We start from the raw sequence: 25,612 nt of genomic DNA, 5'->3' as shown, positions 1-25,612 counted from the left end.
AGTCAGAGGAAGGCAATGGAGGAGTGAAGGAAGGGAGGAAGGAGATCAAGTAAGAAGAAAAGCAGAAATTGTAATGAATTTGACAACAGCACACTGTACAAACAATTACTTGGAGTGGATATAAAGGACAGGCTTTGCTTTTCTCCACCCTTGGCTGTGATCTGCTTGCCATTTTTGTCAATGAGTGAGCAATTCATGTGCCTTTTGGGCAAATATGGAGTCCAGAGCTCATCCTCTGCCCTGTGAACTGCAGTTTCTTAGCACACCACAATTACTGACCCTGCCAGGAATTCCTGCCATGAGTCCTGCAGCTCTCCCACATGTACTGCAATTCCTCTGTCTCTGCAAAGGCAGCCTGATAAGAGTGTGAGACAGACATACCACTGACATCCCAATCACACTAACAAAACTACTCCTCATCTTTAATTCCTGCAGCCTCGAGCATATTCTCCTGGCAGTGATCACTCTGAAACTTGAATGCTGCCCTTTCTAAAGGGACCACTTTCTGTCTCCTCTCCTTTCCTGAGGCAGGCAAGGGCTGTCCTCTCCACTGTGTCCTGTAAAGTCTTTGATTACTGCCTCCAACTTCTTCATGAGGTACTTGCAGTTCTTTTACAGGATAGAGGATTAAACTCCCTCCCTCTGATCTTCTGTCCAAAAGGACTTCATCACCATTTCCTTGTCTCCTCTCATACCCTAAAGAAGTACAGATTTCCTTATTTTCTTATATCAGCATTGCTCCCGCAGAGAGACAGTTTTTCTTCTGATCTCTTCCTGGTTTTTCTCCACACGTCATAAAATTACAGCATGGAACTCATTGAACAGAGTATCAGTTTTACAGATTCACAAAGAGACTGTATAAACATACATAATTTATATGGACATCAAACACACTGAAAGCTATCAAAGCAAACAGCAAAATAAACAAATGAAGCAAATTTCCAAACCAAAGCACACACAAACCCTCAAGACATAACAACTCTGGTGTTTCAGGGTTTATACTGATCTCTAAGTAACCAAGATTAGGATGAGACTGGGAGCAGAGGACAGATAATCTCATGTCTGCTAAGACAAAGTTTCTGCACTTCTGTCTTTCAAATTTCAAAGATGGGATACTGAACCAAGTGAATTTTGTCCTTCATCCCACCAATGTTTCATTGCTCTGGAGAGACGCTTTGGATTTCTTGCTTATCTCAGTTGTTTTTCTGGTATGGTCAAACTTCAACACTTCCCTTTGCCTTCCTCCCCCTGCCCTCTCCATCCCCTGTAATCTCCACAGGGAGACTATATTAGTCTGAGTGGCTGGATAGGTCTCAGCCTCCATCTGGGAGGGGGGATTAAACTTAATTTATCCTCTTAATTCAGCAACAATTTCCTCACCAAATCCTCTTCCTAGCTTCGCCTTCGCCCCAGCAGTTGGCTAGCATTTCATGCCCGTACCTTCGGGAGAAAAAAAGGAAGAAACCCGTGTCAAATGCGAATGCTCCCTGGGGAGGGCAGCACTGGAGTTGGGGTCCCTTAGGGCGGAACGGGGCCCGGGGTGGGGGAGGGCAGGGGTCCTCGCTGAGGAAGGGGTGACACACTGCCCCAAAGTATCTACGGGTGGCTTCTGAGCACCGTCCCCGCGGGCAGGGCCGGACTGCCGAGCGACCCCGCCGGCACGGGGGTCTCCCGGCAGGGGACGCCGCGACCCCTCCAGCGGGGCTGGCTCGGACGAGCCGGGGCGGCGGCGCCCCGCGGGGGAGGTGCCGAGCCGTGCCCCGCGCCGGGCGGCAGTAATCCCATCAAAGGGCCGGACCCAGCCTCCTCCCCGCTTCCCTCCGTCCCCGCGCGTCTCTGCCCGGCGCGCGTCCCAGCGCCGCTGTCCGCTCCTTGCCGCCCTGGCTCCGCTCCGCACCCGGCTGCCGCCCGGAGGGGACGCGCGGCGGCGCCGGCGCCCCTCGCCCGCGTCCAGCGGCCCCAGCTCCCCGCTCGGGCGGGGGGACTCGGCGCACATGGAGGTGCCGGGCGGCTGTCACCGCCGCTGCCTCGCCTTGGTGCTGCTCCTGGCTTCGTGCATCGGATGTGCGGCCACGCCGCGCAGGAACATCCCCCGCCGGCAAGGTAGGACGGGCGGCGGCGCCAGACGAGAGGTGCCCGCCCCGCGACACGCTTGCACCGGCGAAGTTCCGCGTCCCTTTGACACTAGGGCTGCCTCGGGTCGGGCACAGGCGGCAGCGAGGCCGGGCGGCAGCCCCCGGGTGGGCAGCAGGGCGGCAGCCCCCGGGTGGGCAGCAGGGCTGGAGGTCGGGCCGCCGCGCCCCCGGTCAGGGAGCTCGTCCGGGAGCTCCGGGCGACCGGTGGGGCGTCCGCCGCTCCTCGCCCTTCCCTGCGAGCCCCTGCCGCCCTCTCACGGGGAAAAGAGGATGCCCAGGCAATAGCAGGGACCCGTGAAGTTGCGGGATCGGTGTATGACCCGATTCCTCCGACATCTTACACCCAGTGCCGGTGGGCGCTCTCGGTTTACAAACCAGGACCAGGCTGCAGCTACTGCGGAAAAAATCGGAAAAATTTTTAGCCGGTTTTCCCTGGATGCCGTAACCTGCGGTGCGGCGTGAGCAGAGTTAGAAGTCAGGTGAACCTCTAAGCCAGTCAGGGGTGACCTGTCAGGGAGGCTGTTCCGTGGCTGTGACATTTGTATGTGTGGCAGCGAATAGCCTGAGACACAAAGTAGTAAATGCGAAGGAAAAATTACTAGAAAAGCAATGATTTAGTCTCAAAAATGTAGCTGTCGTGTACCAAGCATGATGTGGTTTGCCTCCTGGTCCTGCTTCTGTCCTGTGGGAGAATTCCCACCGCTGTCGGCGGGACGTTTGCACGCTGATCAAGGAAGTCCTGCACAGTCCTTAGAGGTTGAAAGTTAAAACCCCGAGTCTGTTAAAACCTTTTTACAGTCTGCAGCATATGAAACAGTAAGGTAAAATGTAAACAATGAGATGAGGCATGGTGCATAGTGAAGTTTGACATTCTGTATACTTTACAAATTGTGGTGCTAAGAGAAAAAAACTATGCCCAGGACTGTCTCAAACACTGTGACTGTCCTGGAGTCTTTGTGACCAACACCGAGTCTTATCACTGAGTTCACTGAGATCAGTTCAGCTGAAAATACAAAAAGTTTAGTAAATTCTGCCTCATCTCACAAAGTGTTTGTAGATTTAGATCCTTTTTGTATCTATCCCACAGTATTGAAAGATTTTTATTGCTGGTTTTTAGAATCACTATTGTGCCTTTTCTTGCTCATATGAGAAGAAAACAAATGCCTGTACAGTTGGAAACTTGATACTTAAATACAGCCTGAGCTTAAAAACCTTACTGGACAGATGGCTAATTTTATTGGTCTGACCTTGTTTCTTAGGGATCTAGTCCCATGATCCTTGGTTTTCATAATAGCCACCATTAAGTACTTGAGGAAATTAGGCAGTCATTATGAATGAGATGATTAGTAGCTTGCATTAAAAATACTGGATATGTGAAGTTGGGGAGGCAAATGTGTAAATATTTTAAAATATTCTTTGATTGTAACATACTGTTGTACTTGTTTCCCCTAGTCACAGGAGAATGGCAGACCTGGGGAAAATGTATTTCTGTGCATTAAATTAAAACACATTAAAGCCTGGAAATTTAACTGTAGTGTTGTGAAAGAAATTAATTAATATGTTTGTATTGTGTTTGCCTTACTTTTGTTAGCACACTTTTTATGTTAATTTTTATAAGATGCTTCAGATTCACTGATTGATTCAGTCATTCCTTTCATGCTTCTTTTGCTGAAGAAGTAATGAGTTTTATTGGACAAAATTTTTTCAAAATCTGTGCAAACATTTGAAAATCCACTTGTAGCAAGATTTGAAGAGGGAGATCCCCCACAGAGATTGTGTGCAGTATATATATATATATATGATTTAAATCCCATCTGCATTTTGTGGGGACTGTTGGAATTGAGGGCTCCCAAGTATCCCATGACTGGGTCCTTACTGTGAAATGTTACTCTCAAAACACTCAGAACAGGTTTCAAGTAGCTGGAACATCTCTGCCTTGTTTTGCAGCATATCATGCTGGGTGGTTAAGAGTGGAAAAGGGCTATCATTTACTCATACATCCAAAATTACACATTCAGTGAGTAAAAAAGAGATAAAATAGTAAAAAGTTCTTCAGGATTTTTTTTTTGTTCATTTTGCCCTTTTAATAGTGATAGAAGTGAGACTTGTACAGGAATTTTAACTGAGGTGAAAGCAAGAGGTTATATCAAGAGAGAAGTCATAAAACCAGTTGATCTTCAACAACAGAAGCTGAATTGAAGGTCCTGTGGATCAAAGGAAAAAAGATAGTAAAATGGATCTCCATTTTTCCCAAGTTTCAGTTCAGGGCTTAGCTTACAAAGATCAGTTCTGTAATCCCAAGAAAGCAGCAAAGTGAGAAATCTGTTTGTGAAGTTAAAAATATGTAGTAAAATGGCCACAAATGCAACTTCTTAAATTAATCTTCAGGGAAATAGGCTGTTGTACTCAAATACAAGACATTCCGATGACTGCTAAAATAATTTGAACATTTATTTACAGTTACATAATACATTTTCTGGAGACAAGAAAACAGGATGACAGACTCTTTGGGATGGGCTTAAAACAAATCCTTAGACATCATGTGGTGAATAGTATAGCTGGAAACAGATTAGCCTGGGATTCTCTATATCTTGTACTCCCAGATGCTGGCACTCAAACTTCTGCTTTCATATTGTTTTCTTGTTTTTGCCTTCTGCAAAAGCACAGGTTTTTGCCATCTCTGTTTCAAGTTTCAGCTGGTTGAAGAATAGTCTGAATCTAGCTCCCAGTGTGTTACTCTGCTACTAATATAAACACAGTATTTAATTTTAATGGTTGTGTGATTTTAGAGAATTTTAGGGGAAAGAGCTGACCAGTCCTGTGGATGTTCATGGCATAAAGTTGTTGCACTGTATTGCATTGATGCTTCTTTAATAAAAGAGTGTAAAATTCCAGTGCCCTGTAGAATAATAAAATGGGTAAGTTGGTCTGCATGGAGAATAAAAATAATCATAACTGATGCTCAGGAATGCTTCTCCTTTTATAAATATATTATGCTTACCAGCTCATATAAATAAAGAATTTGGCTTGTATCTCTTTCCCAAATGTCCATAGCAGTAGATATCATCAGCTTTCTGTGTAAATGCTGGAGGAATCAGACCAGTTAAAGTCTGAAGACTTTACAAGAGAGTAGCACTCAATACCAGGGCCAGAGTTTCAAAAGAGTACAGATCCTTGGTCAGCACTATAGTAAATGACTTTTTTTTTTTTTTTTTGTCAGGATTTGGCACTGGGATACTTGAATTTTTTAGAAAATGTAACTATAATAAGAGCTGCTATATAAAGAACACTCTTGAAGGTCTAGCCATATTTATGTATCAAAATAGATCAAACTGCCTTGCAATCAGGTCTACAGATAGGAAAAATGCAAAGAAGGTTCTTATTTGAGTTTTTAAATATTACAGTTTTTTGGAACAGCAATAGGATGAATTCTTATTCACTGTCGTAATAAATCCCACATGTAAAGCATGCAAGGGTAAGGTTGATTTGAAGATGTGAAGTGTCTGAGAAGAGGAATGACTTGGAAGCTGAATTATTCCTAATGTGAGGGATGTAGAGCTGTCAGAGACAGTGCATATCTGTGAGCTAGAACTAATAAAGAAGATGTGAATAATTTATTTGAGGGAAGATTAGTATCATTGTCTTACAGTTTCAAAAATGCCTGATTTATTCAACACCAATAGAATCAAGCACTCATTATATATGTATTTGTTGTTTTTGTCACCTTAAGGTGTAAGCTGCGTCACAACATTGTGCGACATTCTCATTTTGATTGGACTTCCTCTTGTACCTCTGGGGTCCATGATCTAGTAAATTCTAAAACCAATCACATCACCACGTCATACAGATAGGAGCATTCTGATAATACTTCCAGGGCAGCAATAGGAATGTGGTGAATTGGTCCACTTGAGCATGTTACTCTGTGTGTCACTGTTACTCATTTTGAAGTATGTTTTCTGACTTTAGTTAGTCTCACTTGCAGCAAAATGTCTTGTGCCCTTTCCACCATGAAATTGCAATCTTCTTCTGTACAAGGAAACTTTCAGTAAATGTTTTTCATTGGCACCATTTTGCCAATGCCAAGGTCTAAAATGACTATTCAGACTTTCACCAGTGTTCAGAAAGGTAAAATTCGCCAAGACATTCTATACCAGATACTGGAATTCACAGTGATGCCTTGGAGAGGAGGGGTTGTTTTGGAGTTAGGGCACTAGAGTGATCCTTGGGAAATCTTTCTGCCTTGAGACTGTCACAGACTGTCTTTGATGACTTGGCAGTCCTTCACAGGCCAGATTGTTATTTTTAAAAATGGGAATGGAATGATTTTATACTTTTAGCCTTTTCCAGCCATGCCACATTAGACAGTGAAATTACTCCTATAGGGTGCTCATCATAGCTGTACCAATTTTAGTCAATGCTCCCAGGCTTTAACTGAGTGATAATGTGTCTTTTCACAGTGTCTTCTGGTGTATCTTGAGGAAAAAAACCCTCTTTTTCTCTCAGTGACATTGGACTAGACAGGACACAGCAGTGTGTACTGTTTACAGCCTATTAGAAGCAAACACATCCAGCAATCATGCTCACCTTAAACTTAGTGGCAGGGATTCTGAATGTTAGTCACCCAAATAACATCCTGAGGAACAGAATAGTACCTTGTTTTCTTAAACTGGAAAATTTCAGTGGATGAGTTCTCTTCAGTGCCCCTTGAAACTCACTGATTAGCTGAGAGAATACTTGGAAGTTTTTAACTCCTCAGGTCATGCTTAAATTGGGACTCAAATTTTTGCATGTTTCTATTTATGCTCTTTCAATATGTATTTATGCTCTTTTTATGCTCTTTTTTAAAATTGAAAATAAAATTAATTTCAAAAAGGTGACTATCATTGCTTCATGTCCTCAAAACAGGGCTGATAGGACCTTTTCACAACTTTTCCATCACAAGAAAATGAAACTCTAAAATGCTTATAGAAAGATTACCATATTAAAAAGTCATTAAAGGATATTAAAGATACCTGTAATCTAAGCAAACAACCATGAGTAGGTCTTTGCAGAGTTTATTATTTCATTATTGAGTTTACAGTTGAGCGCCATATCTATCAGTGTGATGGTGGCATAACAAAAGACTTCCTAAATCACAGAGACACAGGAGATTATGTTAGATGTGTGATCTTGAATGAAATTTCTTAATTGTTTTTTGTGCAAACAATTGATCTCTCTAAAAAAAATTCCCACAAACCAAACAAATCCCCAGACCTGTTCTTCATGACTAATTCCAGCTGAAAAGAAATACTTTTGGATAAGGCTAGGCAAGATTTTATTTTCTTTTATTTTTTACTTTTAATGAAGATGCTTACACATGACAGACAACGGGATTAGTTATTTCATATAATATGACCATCCAAACCACAGCAAGATATCAACATTACTTTTTCAGACTTCTCAGAGCCACTGAGCTGAGAACAAGCACACCAGAATTCATCTTTGAAAGTACCTGCTTCAGGAGGGCATAAGCCACTGAAAATTGAAGGCTTAGGGGGAAAGCTTTTGCACAACCAGGTGCCTAACTCAAATCTAGATAATGATGTGCTGTGTGATGATACATAAAACTCTGCAGGTAAGAGGTGTATAGTGTGAAATACACCAAGTTCATGCCAGTTCTTCCACTGAACATAGGGTAGCTACACCCAGGAGTAAAGACTACTGTTGAGGGAAGTCCCTCAGGATATTAGCCTCTAATGAAAAAAGGAATCCACACATTATTGATAAAAGGAGACATTTGTTCAAAACGGAGAGGACAGCTATGTGGTCATGGGAGAAACCCTTTCTTCTCTTGGGTTGGATCCCTGTAGGTGGGTAGCCAAGATGCATTGGCTTTCTTTTCTTAAAAAGATGTCTCACTCAAGCATCGCCAAAGTTATCCTGGATAATTTTTTAAAGCTAGGAAATATAAACTATATGGAGGTGCTAAACCACATGGCTTTCTGAGTGTATCCCCAGGTAGTGGGGTCTTTCCCCATATATGTGTTAACCTTACAGCTAATAAACACATTTTATATAACAGTGCAGGTAGCAGCCGTGTCAAGAACAGTTCTGAGAAGAAGACACTGAGTGGTTCTGAGTTTCGCCACATCCTCAGAGTCAGTCCAGTGTTGTTTGCACAGAAAGATCTCTGAAGCTGGAAGAATCCCAAGACAGATTACTCATAACACCTCTCTCAATTTTAAAAGTAGGTTAAAATCGCTGGCATCTATGAAAATGATGGTATATATCAATACTTATGTACATTTGGAACTTGCAAAATTGTCTTTCTAAAATGATGGGAAATGAACATCCTGTGAATGTTGATCATACTTCTTTCAAATATAGAAATCATTCTGATCTTTCTGCTCTGCCAGAGTTACTGTTGCACCATTTAATACAATGTTTTAAATCAAGACTGGCTTTGTGTTTCTGTGCTTAAAAATCTTCTGATAAAAAATCCTAAGGGCAAAAATTATACAGTATTTCACTCAAGTTTAATTGCTTTTATGCATGGAACATTTCAACTAGAATATAATTTTAGGAAAAAAGAAGGAAGCAAAACTATGAACAAAACCCGTCAAACTGTAGATGATGGAAAGTACATGTCAAGAACCAAAGTTTTTGTGGTTTGATTAGAGATTGCAGAAGCCAAAATCTGTTCCTTGGAACTGAAATGTGAGCTCTCTTTCATATTCTGCTTTCTAGACAATTACAGGAGAAGGTAACATGTTTCCAAAAATAAGAAGGCATTTTATGAAGATGATTGTTTACAGAGATGTTTGCATTGCAGTTGATACTGCAGCCATGCATGGAGATTGATGTCCTGCTGGCATTTTTAGTTCCTGTTCCCATTTCATGATGTTCTCATTCCCACATGAACCTGTGGTGTGCAGGTTGCTAATGTTCCCATCTTAATTGATCAGTCACAATGGCAGAGTTGAACTTTGCAGTGAAGAACTGTTTCTCTATCCATGTATGTGCCAAAGGACTCACTCAGTAGGGTGAGATGAGGGCCTTCCAGCCATTTACTCCTGCAGAGCTATAGGGTCATAGGATGGAAGAAGAACCCGGCAGAATATAAGCAATTCTTTCAGGACTTCTGGACAAAGAACACGACAACACCTAAAATGGCTTTAAAGGGGAAAAAAAAGTGAATTGTTTGGACCAACTGATGCCAAGTAAAGGGCGCATGGTTTGCATGAGTTAGCCCTGGTAGAAGTTTGGGACAAAGGGTTGGACTCTACAGGCTGCAGGAGACACTGAGCAGGGAATGCTTTGAGAGGATTAGGGAGCATTAGATACTAGTTGTGTGGACATCATTGCTGTGCCTGGGTCATGTGCTATTTTCTGCGCTGTGTATTTGTTCTTTATGCTGGGATATATTTCCATGTCTCATTGTCTCTTGCACCAAAGAGAGTTTTGTCCTTCCCTCTCAGTCTCTTAGCTCTCACATCCTGCTGCTTGTTACTGGTTCTTTGAATGCACAGGCCATGTCCCACACTAAATCAGTGCAGGGATTCAGGTTTAAAAACCACAGTTATTTCAGTCACTTAGTATAGACAAAGAATTTCCTCTGGTTTTACTGATAGTGCTGGTGAATGGAGAGACTTGCTGACTGCAGAAGGTATTGAAATTTCTTATGGAGGAACTGAGCTGGGCAAGAATTTCCTGCTCCTTGAGAAGATGCCAGATTTTCTTCAGAAATAAAATACTTGTAGGAATCACCAAGTGTATGTGAGAGTAATGAAGATGGAGGTAGGCTTTTCTCAGTGGTGCCCTGTGACAGGGCTGGAGGCAATGGACGCAAAGGGAAAGCAGGATATTCCCTTTGATGTGAGCAAATACTTCTTTACTGTGAGGGTGACTGAGAATTTAGCCTGAGAGGTTGTGGAGTCTCTGTCCTTGGAGATATTCAAACCTCTTTATGCAAAGTCTTGGACAACCTGGTGCAGCTGAGCCTGCTCTGAGCAGGGGTTTGGACTAGGTGATCTCCAAATGTGCCTTCCAGCCTCACTCCCTCTGTGATTTTGCAGAACGTCACGAGGATCTTCTGAAAACATCTGTTTCATCTTGCAGGTTTAACTTCCTTTGAGCTCTCCTCCACCTTGTCATAGACTGAAAACACCAACTGGACCAGCTACTCTGCTTTCTACAGAGAAATGAGTGTTTTCTGGCTTTGTGATCAGTATAAAGTGTTTGGTGGGAGGTTGCTTCACTTTGTCTCTGTGAGGCCTGTGCCAGAACCTCAGAGATAAACCCACACGCTGATTTTTGTGATACTTTCTGGGGCAGGACCAGATCATTTGTGTCCATGAATAATGAGCTTCAAAACAGTCACTCAGGACTTGGAAGGATTATGGGAACCCAAATGCTGTATGTCACATCCTCCCCCTGCACATTTGTTGCCTGTCACATGGTCAGCTTTGTCCTCTTTACACTTTAATCTTTTTGCATGTGTGTACGTAATGCATGTGTGATTGTCTGATTGTAATTTTTTTCTATCTGACCACTATTCAGGAAGCTCCCCTTTAATTATTTTCTTGTACCAAGTAAGATGTTTCTTCAAGAGCTGTTTTGTTCTGGGTTTCAGCAAGAAAGAAATGTGTAGTAGATAAAGTGAACCAATCATCAAGGAGAACACTTTTCAACTGTCATGAACAATTTTACCATTGTGTTCTATTGAGTTAATAAGGTTTGGACAGCAAACACCTGAAAAATAAGTGATTTTAATTGATGGGATAACAAATTTTCAAGTTATTTGGCATTTTTTACAATTTCACTGGCCTTTTTACTTTTCGAGGTGCTGTGGTTTATGAAGCTCCTCCAGTATTTGTGCTTCCTAACACCTTGGATGCATAACCCATGAGACAAAAGAGGTGGGAGGAGATGCCAGGATATGCTACTGGCATGCCGGTTCCTAAGCAGCCCGTCCCACTGATTGCAGAAGTCTATTACACAGACAGTGTACAACATTACAACATCAAGTACTGTTGCTTGATGTCAGCTACCTTCTGGCACTTAAGTTAAATCTCTTAGACACATTTTTTCAAAATTATTTGAAAACTGCTGAAGCAGCTGATGAGAAGGCAGGCCATGGCAGGGCAGGCAGTGTGCTGGCAGCAGGCAGGACTGGCTGCAGCCTGCCAGTCACTGGATACATCTGCAGGGACAAGGCAGGTTGGAGCCCAGACAGGAAATCCCAAGCCAGGAAAAATGTTGAGCTTTGCATTCAAGCAACTTGTAGGCTGGAGAAGGGAAAAGAGAGCCTCAGTGATGTCCCATCCCTTCTCCAAGAACAGGAACCTGGTTACCAATTTCCTCTGCCAGGCCAAGGTGCTGCAGAGATATCAGGAGCTAGGACAGCCATGCTCCAGCATTGGACCTTCAATGGGCAAAGCACAAGCCTGGTTTTAGCGGAGTAAGCTTTAGATTTTGACTCAGACTTCCAGAAATGCACTGGAAGTTATGCAAGTGGAGTGTCTTGGTGGGGGTTTTTACAGGTACTTATACTCCATTTCCTCTGGAAGTGGAAAATGCTTCCATTAGGTGAAATATTTCACCAAGTTATCCAGGTGCAGGTACAAGGTATGAACATATACCCTTTTGTGAATCAAACTGGCCTCTGAGCAGTAATTATTAAAAACACAAGCCTGTAAGAGTTGCCTAGAGATTGCCTGATGTGCTCATTTTGACTAGGGCAAGACAGATACAAACTAGACCTTTGGTTCAGCACAAGGAATTCTTCAAAAGTGTGTCCAGGGCATAACCATCCATAGCCAGAAATTTTTATATATAGCTCTCCAAAAGTTTTTTTTTTTTAAAAAGTAGTTACTAGTTTTCCTTTTCAGTCCTGAAGTCACTGTTGCACTGTGCAGGCCTCACCTCTCTCTCATTCCCTTTGCTGCAGCTGGAGCCTTCCTGGGAGCAGAGCCTTGCTCCAAGAAGGAGTGTAAGGAGAGAACATCCCCTTGCTGCCTTCCTGTTCAGTGATCTGCAGGGCCAAGGTACAGCAGGAAAAGCCACAACAAATCCACCAGTGACATTGTGCCTGTTCGTTCTTAATGGGATTTGCGGTGTTGCACTGTAGCTTAAGTTCTGAGCTTTGTATCCTTCATTCCCCTTCACTGGGCTATAAAAATCCCAGTGACTGTCACCTCAGTTGTCCCTGGGGCAGATAACAGATGCTATATAAACATCAACAAAACATCACATGAGTCCAAGCCTATTATTTATTAAAATGTTGAGAGATTTTTTTTCATTGTGGTTTCTTTTGCAGTATTTTAAAAGGACTAATGAAGGTCAGGTTAGCCTCTCCAAAGATTTGTGCACTGTGGTTTGAATCAAAAACCATGGTGCCTCTCTAGAGCCATGTTACCTGCCGTCTGTGCTGCAGGATCTGATGCAGTGGTAGGTGATTCATTCAGGGAAACAACTATCAAGATTTTCAGTGTGTGGATGCTGCTGCTCTGGGTGCAGAACCAGGACAGGCTGGCTAAGATTTTCCAGTTTCAAATACTTGTCCTTTGTAGTTGTTGTGGCTGCAAAATTCCTGCTCTCTTACATACTGCTGCTGGGCAGTGGGAGCTGGAAAAGGCTTCAAAGAAATTTAAAGATGGCATACTTTTTTAATTTAGAATTTCCTGAACTCTTCAGTTTGTCATGTTGCCTTCCTTCCACTGTGGTGTTTGCATAACTTTCAGTCTGTAAAATAAAGGAAGCAAAAGACCTTATCACTGTTTATTGCTTAATTAATAAGAATTTCAACAATATTTCAGTGAGAGAGTTTCAGTTTCACCTCTTGGAGTGGACAAGCTTTTATCCCTTGAAAACAGCTATTGCAATGATAAAATGCTATTTTAATAAAATTCATAGGGAGGTATTTTTTGTGAATTGGTGAACACTAATAATGTTTCAAACAGAAGAAATGCAGAGGTATTTCTGGAAAGTGGTTTTTTTTCTGAAAACTTCAATTTAGAATTAGTTTGAATTGTTTTTCTTGAACTTTTTTAATTCCTCTTTTCTTACATTGTGACATGTTATTAGTGACAGCTAGCATTTCATCAACAAGTTTCACTTGTTTCACGGGACACAAATGGGAGACACAAAGGAAATCACAATGTTTTTGTGTTTGAGTGATGCACTTTTTCAGATTCCACATCAACCTGGAAAATAAGGAGCCCTTCAGTCAGTACCTCTTAGGCTGTTACCCAGTAAAATAGTGAAATGCTTATCTCCTTTCATTGGCTTATGCTGTCTTGTTAAGAGTAATACAGAAAATGTAGTACAAAGATTTTGATTTTCTAAACTACAAATTCATAAAGATGAAATTAACCGTCTATTTTCCCTTAAATGTATTACTGTATTATTGCATGTGGATTGTATCAGTGAATTTGCATGTTGTTTCAGGATCTGCAAGTACCTGTGACTACCTCTATGCCTTGATACAGCAACAACATCTAAAAAGAAAAGATTAAATTCAAAATATGATTAAAATTCTAAAAGAAAAATTTCTAACATAAATCCTTTCAGAGATTCAATTGATCGGTATTTAAGATTAGAACTGTTTGCAATCACTAATACTTTTAATCTAATTTAAAATTTGAATCAGTTTTGAAATTTGCTCTAAAATAGTAATAGTAGTAGTAGTAGTAGTAGTAGTAGTATATACTAGTAGGGATGAGCTTTATCCAATTCATCCAAAGTGTTTCAAATGTGAAGCTTATGAACATTAGAAATGTATTTGGTTTGAAGTTGAGTTTTTTTCTCACAACTGTTCATCACTGTAGTAAGATACTGTAGTAAGATTTAGGTTTCAGTCCAGGACTAGAAGGAAGGAAGGAAGAGCTTCCTGCATAAGCAGTTTTTTTGCAGTAGCTGGAGGAAAGTATCCAGATGAAGTGGCTGCTCCTGAGCCCTGCACAAGGCCAGCATGGTTGGCCTGGGAGCAGAGGGTGGATTCACTGGAAATGTTTCTACTCAAGGTGTGTGCTCAAGGTAACTGCATGAAATCACAGGGCAGATGTGGAAGTGACATTTCTGCTAGTGGATTCAGTGATGGCAAGGAACACCCAGAGGCACTGGTACATAGAATCATAGAATGGTAGAATGTTAAGGGATTGAAGGGACGTTAAAGACCATCAAATCCCAATCCCCTTGCCATAGGGACACCTCCGACTAGACTGGGTTGCTCAACGCCTTATCTAACCTGGCCATGAGCATTGCCAAGACTGGGACATCTACAAACTCTCTGGGCAACTTCTGACAGTGCCTAACCACCCTCACAGCAAAGAATTTCATCTGTTCATTGCAGTAAAGGATAACACCATTGATGGGCCCAGGCTGGGGACTATTCCCAGGAGGCACACATTTAGCCTGTGGCCACCCTGATGGTAGCCCATGGGTGTTTAATATATGGGCAGAGGCTGCTGTATGTAGCAGTGAGAGCCACAATGGAAGTGACACTTGTATTGAAGGCATAATAAACATTTTCACAATTTTTAATTTGATTTGCTTTTGTGAAGCAGAAATTTAAATAATGGTCATTTTGAAAGGGCAAAATTTACTCCATCTCTTATGTATTCTTCAGCTTACTTGGAGAGCTTGTTTGGTGACTTTTTTACTGGTTTGGTGGTTTTTGCATATTTTTAGAAGTATAGAGCCAAAGATGTATAGACGGGAAGGAAAGTAGATGTAAGCAGAAAAGTAAGCACAACATTGTCAGCTCAACATTGTTTATCTAATGAGGCTAAATCCTCATTAAGTTCTTGTGTTTGATATAGTTTTGCAGTGTATAGACATAATACGTGTGAGAGTGCATCCCCTTGATTAATGGCTTCTTTGCATGGCACTGGAATCATTGCTTCCATTACCATAAAAGCATTTTGGACAGAATTGAACTTTCTGTGCCTGATGGGCCAGAAAGGAGAACGACTGTGTTTGTACAAAACGTGTTAAATTTTATTGTTTATATAAATTGGCTCCTTGTTCTTTATGATCAGAGCAAATCTCCATGCCTTCTTAAGTATTCACTGACCCAACTGCAGAGGGCACTGGCAGGGGGATCATCACTCAGGCAGATCTTCAGAGCACGTACAAGGAGTGGATATGTCTCACTTGTCTGCAGATTCCCAATCCACAGGGTGCAGAGGGGACGAGGCTCTGTTTGTGCCTGGTGCTACCAGATTAACAAAGGTTTCACACTGAGTTTTGAGAAGAGGTATTTCTGACCCAGTTGTAGGAGAAACTACAAATACCCCAAGAGTTTTACCCTTGAAAACTTTTTATTATTTTTAATAGTCTAAACGTGACATTTGACATAAAGACATAAATGTTTAGACCAGCTTCAATGTCTGTGTTTAGTGTGCATAATACATGATGCTCTGTAAAATCATGCAAAATACATTAAGCTCAGATTTATCTCAAAATGGCTTGTCAGTAGAGCAGTGACATGTGCTGCAGCAGTTGTGGTCACCTGACAAACCGCTTTGATATGGTTGTTCAAAAGCCATGACATCTGCAGCTCTGTGCCATAAAGAATGCTTGTGTCAGATCCTGCCATCAGTTTGCCATGGCTGCAAAGGGAAAGTTCAGTCCAGAAGTGGACATTTTTTACTTTCTGCCAGGTTGTGAGAAATTCTGACAACCTGGAATGCAATAAGAAGTGACTCTGAATCCCCAGATGCACATCACTGAGCTGTCAGGCTAGGAGTGGTGACAGCAGAGGACTCTGGGACTGCCATCTAGCCTCCCCAGGAAATAACTCTGTGCATGGGTCACAGCTGCCACTGGCTTTCTTTTTCCTCTTGGCTCCTGGTCTGGGAATGAGGCAGCAGGTCCCCTGCAGTGTGAGTGCCATGTGCCTGCCTGTTGCACGGCTCTGTCTCAGAGAGGACAGGATGCAGTGGTGTGGTGAGCGCTGGCCATCACCTGAAGCTGCTTGCAAAGACAGGGCTAGGGCTGATGGTGCTTACGCCTGGTTCCCGAGCAAGCACCCAGCCATATCCCTGTTGTGTTCGGGGAATTCCCTAACTTCTAGGAAGAACTAAACAGGGAGGGAAAAAATATAGGCCTCTCTGGCTCCTTGCTCTTGTTTTCCCTGGCACAGTCCAGGGCTTTGTATTTACTCCACAGTGACAATTTATAGGCCAGTATAACTGAGGTCACTGTTTGGCTCTCTGTGTCTCTTTCATCATCTGCAACCTGGAGATAGTAGTGTTTTCTAGGGCTAAGTGAATAATTCATTATTTGGCTCTTTATTAAACAGATGTTGTGTCTCTGTTTGCAGACAGTCTACAAATGGATTGCATTTTGTTCAAATTTATTTGTTGTTCCAAATTATTCACCAAATACTTTCAGTAAATAATGTTATTGGCCTATAGTGCATTCAGAATAGAAAATTCGTTATTTCGGCAACTATGCCTTCCAGCAAATTTGTCTCATAGAGCTTCTCCAGAAAGTAACACAAGGATGCTATGAATATGTTAAGAGTGAATGTTCAGAGGATATTCTTTCTTCCTTATTACTAATGCAGCTGAAATGCTAATCTGCCTCATTGGGTGTTGTGAAGATTGGAAAGCTGTTTTCTGAATGTGAAATGCTTCTTAAATGGACACTGATACACCATCCCTGGCTGCTCATCCCTGCCACTCCTTTAGGCAGCAGGTGGTGTGTAGTTCCAGCTACTGCTGAGTGCAGGGCAGAAGGTGAGCATAGGAGGTAGCACATGCTGTGTTCAGAGCCCTGGACCAAGCAGGAATCCATGGGACTAAGTCCATGCTAATGAAGAAAATGGGTGAGGGCCCAGGGAACATGGCATGATTTGGCTCTTTTCCACACTTTCCTTCCCCAAAGATGTCCATACTGACTTACAGATGTGGTGTGTGAGAGGTGCTGTCTTCCAGACGATTCCTGGGAGACATTCCCAGTAGTCTGAATCTGTGCCACAGCTGTACTGTACAAGCAGTATGAATGTGTGAATGTCCCTGTCTTTGGGTCCTGGGTAGTATCCAGCATTTCAGGAATATATTTAAAAGCCTATGAGCTGTTCAATGGCATTGCTTGAAGCATTGGGTGCTCCTAAGCTAAGAAACAGCTTACCCACTAAGAAGAGGACCGCCTCTCCTGGTGTTCCACTGCTACCTTGTAAGTTAGAAGTGGAGAGGGAAAAGGGGGACCCAAGTCAAATCTGAGTAGTGGGGTGTGTTTGATAGTTTGGAGTGAGGGCAGCACATGCCTATTCTTCAAAGACATACCTGCCAGGCAGCTAAAGGAGAGGGGTTTTGTCCTATGGCTCCTTATACAATGCCATTTTGTTTTTAGCAGAAAGGCTGGGGCCTCCTCTGGATATTCTGCTGGATTCACTGAACTGCACAGCATTCAGCGTGCAGTGGAAGATGCCAAAGCAGCACGCGAGCACCATCACAGGGTACACGGTAAGTGATGCTCCGTGCTGCTGCCTGGCCTCAGGCTGCACACCCTGAAACCAGCAGGACAGCCCCTTCTCCTCACAAACAGTGCCACTGCCCAGAAAGCGGTCAGGGGACAGTGGGCTTGAGCGGACTGAGCTGTAACCTTAAAAAACAATCTATGATGGGAATTTGGGTTGGATTCCAAGGGCCTGCAGTGGATATAGATTACTTTTCTGTTGTGGTTTTCCTGCAAGGGTATCAGTGTTCTCTGATAAAATAGTAAAGTAGAGCAGAGCAGGTCGATATTGCACTGTGCAAGTGAGAGCCATGCACATCCTTTGACTTGTACTTCCAGCCTGAGGATTACTTTAGCAGGAATATGTTTTCAAACTAAGTCTCTAAAACTTCCCAGACTTGCAGCAGGTACAAGGGAAGGACTGTTTCATGGAATGCCTTCCTGGATAGGTACTGTACTGCCTAGAATCCCTGGGAACCCACCTGCAGCCACAAATATCAAAAGGGCTTTTGTTTTATTACCCCCTACCTCAGAAGTCAGTTTCTGTTAAAGAAGCTGAATGTTTTCCTGCTATACTCAGCAATTTTATTGGGAAGTCTCTGACCCCCATCAAGCCTCTGCCATGTTACCTTCTGCCTATAGGGCAAAAGAAAAGGGCTAGGCTAAACTGGTTACTGTATTTTAGTGTGCAAGAAGAAAAACAGTGAGCACGAACATGCCATTCATTCATTTGTGTTAGGTATTGTTTTAACAGGTATTCCATGGCAATGAAACTCAGTCCCAAAATGCAACTGAGTTAGTGAGAAATTAGCACCAAAGGTGCGAGATGTTGACTAAAATGTGTTGCTTTCCCCTTCAACAACAACAAAATCTGAATAGCAATTTTTGTTATTAGCATTTTCTGTGGATAGTTTTGAAATTTTCAGGAATAAGATACCCAAAATTCAGTTTTATGTAAAAAGGTGGAAAGCAGAATACTACTGAGTATGTTATTATTAAAGTACACTAAGATAAAAAATTCCTTGCAATAGGTATTTCTGGTACACATGCTTCTTTATCCCACAGTCTTGTAAATGACACTAGTGCAGCCCAGTTGCAGAATTAATTTTATTGTTATGAAAGTGCTATGAACTAGCATATAGTAGTCTAAAACTCCAAAAAGCACTTGCTGTGGCCAGGAGCTGCCTCATTTGGCTCTGTGTGTAGCTGGGTCCACCCTTCTCTGTGAAAACAGAGGTGCAGGGAGTAAGTGGCCTAAGTCATAAACAGTGGTCACTCTTCATGCATGCAGATCAAGCATCTGAGCTCCACTTGTTTTTTTAAGCCTTGAGCTGGTGTGTGGCATGATCATAAAACAAATGACAAGCAGCATCAGTAGTGCTCTACCCAAAATGCCTTCACTGTAGTATCTTGATCCTCTAGCATCTCTGGGTCTATGTGCACAGCAAAGCAGATTGTCTGTCTCATTAGTCTCCAGTACATGGCAACAGACATGGAGAGACATTTTATGATTGAGCAATTTTTATAATGTCATAATCATGGAATGTCAACATTTTTCTTACATGAAGTAAGGTGTCTGTGTAGTGCAGACTAGTCCCACAACTCTTCAGCTGTCCATGTTAACCACAGAAGAATGATGCACAATGAAACAGCTTAGGCCTGTGCTACAAGCCCTACAACTGTGTTTCACATAAGGTAAGTGTATACACTGTGTGATGGTGTCCTTTGGTCACACTGACAACTTCTAGCAAATATGTAAGGAATATTAAAGGACTTCAGCTTTTCCTGCATTTGAAAAGGCAGGGGATCATGGGCTCAAATTCTATCCTCAGTGTGACAATGATGCAATGGTGCACTCATTCTTAAGTTGTTCTGAAATACTGAGTTATTGCTGTAACTGGTTTGACTATATCTTCTTCCCAAGGTCTTTTACTCAGAAGTTGAAGGTGACAAAGCAGTTAAACAGCTCTCACATGATGTTCCCCTGAGTCTGGATATGATTAGCATGGTGAGTATTTCTTTTCATCAACAATCAGAACACTGGCGCAGAACATGCAAGTGGAAACTTGCAACTGTCTCCTTGTAGTTTTGTCTATGTTGACAAAATATGGTGAGGATACAAGCCCCAGATCTGCTCTGGGTATTGAGCAAAAGGAAATCACAATGTTTTTGTGTTTGAGTGACGCATTTTTTCTCCTTCTTGTCTTACTGTTTTATCATGTAAAACTATTGGAAATTGCTCTCAGCTTCCTAGTACTGGCCTTTGTCAGTAAATCTACTAAAATAGAACTTTTAATCTTAAATGCATGCATTTTCACACATGGAAGGGGTGGAATTGCATGAATCTATGAGGGAGAGCTGCACTATCACTGTATGTGTATTGCAGTATCTGACACAGCTGTGTGAGTTAACACAGAGTGTTTTTGCTTCTGTGTGAGACTGTGGCCTCCTGAAATATGGCTGCTTTAGTTGCAGTTCTGCAAGTTCATATTCTAGAAGATTCCCCCAGCTGCTGGTGGTTATTTTGTTCTTGAAAGGACTACTTTTTGTCATTGCTGTTCATTGTTTTTAAAGTTATGTTTTTTCTTTTATATCTCCTTTGCATTCTTGCTTTGTTTTTTTTTTTTTTTCATTTTTCCCTTCTCTTTCCTCCTTCCCTTTTTCTGCCCCACTTACTCACTAGAAGTGTGATTGAGGAGGATACTCAGATTTCCTGCAGGTTTCCATCACTCTGGTTGTCAGTTCTGACTTCTGCAGGATTCTGGGATCACAGTGAATAAAACAATATTGCCATTGTGATATATAATTTCTTTATTCAAGCATTATTTTCTCCCTTCTTATCTTTATCTCGGTATTCCTTTCTCACCTTTTTTGTTTCTTAAAAACTATTTTTGCTAGTACTGCCAAGAAAGATCAAACACCAGTAGGTTTTTTATCTTAATCCTAACAGCAGTACTTCTTAATCACTGGGAGAGGAAAGTCTGTATCCCAGTACTCATGCAGGTGATTAACAGCCACACAGACAGCTATATGCTGCCGCATTGGTCGTGTTTTAATTCCCTGACCCATTATTTATTCTGCTTTTGCCATCACTTTTTATTATTTTAGTTCTTAACAAGTCCTGTTTGCTTTTTCCCAGGGTCAGCTTGAAGGACAAGCAATTTTTGTAAGTATTGCTTCATATGAAACTTAGTCAAGATGTGATTTAAAAGAAAATTGAATGTTTCTGACTTGGTTTCTTCACAGACTCACACACAAAAGTTGATCTCAAATGTTGATTCTATGTAGCACTTAAACATGATCTTTTGTGGTCAAAATGTAGCAGATATTAGCCTCAAAAAGCTCAAAATCCACAGGTGAATAAGGTAGCAAAGGAGCCTGTAGGCAAAGTAGCTCCCTTTTTAGCTATGGCTAAACCTTTTTCTCAGTAACCAGAGGTATTTATGGATGCCTTGTTTTGATGGAGTAAATTTGTGTAAAAATTGAGATATATTCAGGCAGTGAGGATTTAGAGATGATGGGGACGATCAAGTAATCAGACAGACAGTAGAAGGGAAGAACAAAGTCTGGCAGTTGGAGAGGAGATGAAGAGGGAAAAACCTAAGCCAGTTCAGAGAGAGCCAAGGAGGAGGAGGAGAAACACAGGAAGAGGCCAGCCTTGCAACGCCCAGGAGGAAGGAGTGGGAGACTAGCTACTAGTATAAAACAAGTTTGAAAGAAATACCAACTCTCTTAATGGCTTTGCAGCTGGTGAATTAATCAGATTGATTATTTCCAGTCCTGCACTCAGTCCAGTCTACTTCCTCTGAGCAGTAAACAGATTTGGTTTATTGTGAGCAAGAAGCAAGCAGGAGGTGCTTGGGTTTGGATGGGGAAAGGACAGCAATTTCAGTGTTTAACTGAAATCCCTAGCATCAACAGCCTCCTGCAGACTTTTGTTTTCTGAGAGCTATTTTAGGAATAGGGAAATCACACATGGTTGGTGATGCTCACAGAGCTTTTGTGGTCTGAAATAAGGGGAGTTTGGTTGGACTACTGGAGGCTGAGTCCTCAGGATGCACTTGAACCAGGACTATCTGGTTCGATCCTAGCTGAGCTGAGTCTGGATTATGGCATTTCAGAATTGAGCTTCCATGCTGGGCACTTTTTTTCTGCTTGATAAAAATAACACTTCTGAGGGGTACTTGTGGAGAAATATGAATAGCTGGGATTAATCAGCTCCCAGCTGTCATTAATCCTCCAGGAAGTGGTGTTCTCGATGAAATGCTTTTTGTTGTATTCATACCAAACTCAACAGAAATCTGCAATAGTTTTGTGGTTAAGTCTGCATAGTTAATGTTTCCATCACTCCTCTCCTGGTGCTGGGTATCCTCCTGCTGCCTTCTTGGAGGCTTCTCTGGGCCACGTGGGACTGCTGTAGCAGCAAGAGCTGATTTGCGCTGCCTGTTTCTGTTCGTGTGTCTCTGTGTTAGCAAAGTATATTATTGTGTATTATATCATCTGTACTGTAAAGTAGAGAGTATGTAAGTGACAGCAGCCAGGGGAAGTGCAGATGCAGTACCATTTAGTATAGGTGGTTGTTCTAACTGGGCATAATATTCAGGAACTCCAGTACACATAAAAAACAAGAAAAATCAATAAAAATTAGTAGGCTTTAAAGGTGGGAGGTTTTAGGTTGGGCACAGAGCCCTGGAGAGCAATATTGCTCCCTGTAAAATCACTAAACATACCAGTACAAAATGGGAAGTGACCAGCTGAGACCAGTAGTTCAGGGAAGGAATTGTTGCCAGGGGAGAGAGTGTCATTAAAATCAGCTCCGTTCCTGCAGCTGTGCTGCAATCCAGAGTCTGATGGATTTTGGATTAAAACAAAACAGACATTCTTCTGGAAAACAATTTGTAATCCTGGTTTCTGTGAGGCAGCTTACTGAGCCTCACAGTTTCAACACACTCGTAGGGCAGGCAAGCTGTGTGGCAGGGCAGGGAGGGATATATAGGATAATCAATGTGAAATTGGCTCCCTTACCACAGAAAAGGCATCACATTGCCTCACCCCATTCAACAATGTGAGATTGTAATGAGAATACCAAATGTCATTTATCAGGATTTTAGCAAGAGAGTTGTGCAAGGCAAGAAAGTGAGGTTGGTGACTATTGAAGCATCATCAGCAATTGAGTGTTGAGTTTGGGGCATCAGGCTTCAAAATATAGAGCTAATCTGAGTGGAGAGGGGACTAAAAAAATGATAGAGATAGCTCTTCCACATACTACCTAATTTTTTATCTATGAGGCCACTCTGTCTCTTCTGAGAGGGACAGAACTTGGGTTTAAGACATGTCTTCTAAAGACAAGCAAAAAAATAAATTAAATATGTACTCCCAGACTACTGGACAGTGGGACACGAGGAACTGTGCTTCTTTTCCAGGATCTGATTTGAAAGTGTTCCTGGTGTGAGGAGGGTATTCCTTGACATTGCCACAGGTCAGGGTAGCTTGATGGTGTCCTGAATTTTTACTTATTCACTGATATCCTGATCCTTGAAGATTAGATGTTTGGTTTCAGAGATACCCACTGTGTGTTCCAGGGCTGTGCCCATGGAGATGGCACTGCCAGAAGGAGGCAGGTAGCTATGTGTGTAAGGCATGAGTACACCTTGCTGAGGTTTTGAGGGCACACACGTTGAACTTGCTGAATACCTTAGTAGATATCAGGGCTTTGATCTTGACTGGTCAGCACTCAAAGAAATTCTCTCTGTTCAGTTTATTGTAGACTTGAGTCTGGAGGTAATAATATGAGGCACATACATGAATATCTAACTCTCTCCAAGGGCCAAGTTCCTGAATAGTGTGAAAACAGTAAGGCAGATAATGAAGGATTTTTCCTCATAAGCATGAGTGTAATAAAGAGGAATACTGTCAGGAAAAAAAATGCACATAGTTTAAGGGCAGACAGACAGTGCGTATGTCATGGAGGATAGACTGGCAGGAGCAGGGGCATCAATTCTGTCACCAGGAGGAGGTCATGGTTTTCAGCAACTGGGTTCTCAGATCACATTGTAAAAGACCTCAGTCCCTTCAGCTATGAGACTGAAAGACGCAGATTAATCTTTCAGAGTGAGCATTCTTGCTGCCTTTCTCTGGACAGTTACTATTCCAGCATTGTTATAATCTCAGATTCATCTCAGACCTATCCAGATCATTCAAGCAGATCAAGGGTGAATGATGGAAAAACATGATAGTGGTCAGGTGGTCCATGTTAATAGGAAATCAGTGTTGAAGCTCCAAAACCATGTCCAGAGAAATGACAGATGGCAGGGTGTTGCTGAACAATGTTGTAGTAATAATGTAAGTTTCCCAAAGAGTAGAGAGGAAGTGTTTTTTTTCCAAAAGACCATCAAAAGGAAATTTAGCAGTTAATAAAATTTGGGGATTGTTTACTATTTTAATGCAACTGGAAGTGCAGATTTAAATTCTGTTCCAACACGAAGAAAAAGGAGAACTCTGCATTTTCAAATGCACTGTGACTAATGTGTTTAATATCAGAGAATGAAAACCAGAAGAATAATAGCTGTAAAACAGGTTTTTAAAAAGTGCTTATTTTTCACACTAGAACAGTCTGTGGTATAGAACCTGATATTTCTGTTTCCTTGTATATGCTGTCAAATTCATAATTCTGGGATTAACATAGACATTCCAGGTAGGCTGCAGGTAAAGAATACTCAATTTCTTTACATATGTATGCACTCTCCACTAAAGATCAGATCTAAATGTCTGAGGCTGGTCCATGCTATGTGAAGCAGCCAGTGATGGAATGTAATGTTTTGGTGATGTTTTCTATTTTCTGGGAGATTTGAACAGGCTCCTCTAAAGAGTATTCATCAGCCCAAGCTCTTCATATGGAGCTGAGCATTGCCTCCTTTACAGTAGTTGCCTGTGGGTTAATCTTTCTGTGTTTGTGGCAGAAGGACAAATAAGGAAAATGCTTACTTCAAGTCAAGGCTGTTAGCTGAGCTCATAAAATTGTGAGAGATGATGGGATAGGGCTCTGCTCCATGAGAAATTAAGGATCATCAGTTCACACTGCATCAAATTGCTTCACTCTCAGGAGGTTTTATGGCCTCTGAATTTAAAAGAGAAATAAAAACAAGAAAAAAAAAAGGTGGGGGGAAACCCACCAGACTGATACTAAATGCTAGCAGTTGGCTCAACTGAGAGAATAATATGTGACTTTGACTTCACCAGTGAAAAAGCTGGATATAAAATGCAAATATCTGCAACCTTATAAGTTATGCTGAGAAATGGGTCCAGGTCAACCTTGTGGATTCCCCTGGGATGAAGCTGCAGCTTGAGAGGAAACATGATTCTATTTGTGTTTGTTGTTTCTGAGCTGTACTGGGCAGGGGACAATCTTCCAAGGAGAGAACAGGGAAAACACCATGTAAGATCCCTGAGTCCCAGCTCACAGCACCATCCCCAGTTACATGGAACTGCTGTCACAATGTGCTTGTCTGCTCTTGACTTGGCAGGATGTTGTTATTGGCGACCTGAAGCCAGGCACTCCACACCGTGTTAGCATTGGAGCGTATGGCTGGGCAGGGAAAGGACAGCCCAGCATGCCCAGGGAGGTCACAACTTTATCCCAAGGTAACTCTGCCTGCAGGGCTCTGTTGCAAAACTGGAAGGGCAGATGTCTGTAGCACTCACACCTAAACTCTGCCATGTGCAATATCATGGTGTTTCACTGGTACTTTTCCACATATGTAGGGTTTTAGAAGGGCAATAGCATGAGGGGAGAAGCCTATGAATTTGATTCCCAAGTCTGTGGGTGTTGGGTATTGTGTGTAGCAACCCAGCTGCTTCTCTAAAACTACTCCTTTGCACTTCTTCTTAGATAAGTGCATGCCTCCTGCGCCACCCTATCAGCCCCAGATCATGGTGGTTTCTGATTCAGAAGTTGCATTGTCCTGGAAGCCTGGAGTGAGTGAAGGAAGTTCTCCCATCCAGTACTACACGGTGGAGTTTATCAGGCAAGTTTG

General features: G+C 42.2%; 1 protein-coding gene across 2 annotated transcripts in view; it reads left to right on the top strand.

The window, feature by feature from the left end:
• The first annotated feature begins 1,962 nt into the window (after positions 1–1,962).
• The window catches only part of EGFLAM (EGF like, fibronectin type III and laminin G domains), a 72,849-nt gene continuing 49,199 nt past the window's right edge, over positions 1,963–25,612 (top strand). For both annotated transcript variants that reach the window (XM_053932759.1, XM_053932758.1), the window contains exons 1-6: positions 1,963–2,103; positions 17,475–17,587; positions 19,504–19,587; positions 20,719–20,745; positions 25,103–25,220; positions 25,468–25,603. In XM_053932759.1, coding sequence (XP_053788734.1) covers positions 1,995–2,103; positions 17,475–17,587; positions 19,504–19,587; positions 20,719–20,745; positions 25,103–25,220; positions 25,468–25,603 — 587 coding nt within the window. In that variant the 5' untranslated portion in view covers positions 1,963–1,994. The remainder of the gene's footprint in view (positions 2,104–17,474; positions 17,588–19,503; positions 19,588–20,718; positions 20,746–25,102; positions 25,221–25,467; positions 25,604–25,612) is intronic.

The sequence above is a fragment of the Vidua chalybeata genome, chromosome Z, assembly GCF_026979565.1.
Source record: "Vidua chalybeata isolate OUT-0048 chromosome Z, bVidCha1 merged haplotype, whole genome shotgun sequence".
Taxonomy (NCBI): Eukaryota; Metazoa; Chordata; class Aves; order Passeriformes; family Viduidae; genus Vidua; species Vidua chalybeata.
Note: the sequence above shows the minus strand (reverse complement) of the source record. Positions and strands in the feature narration are given on the sequence as shown.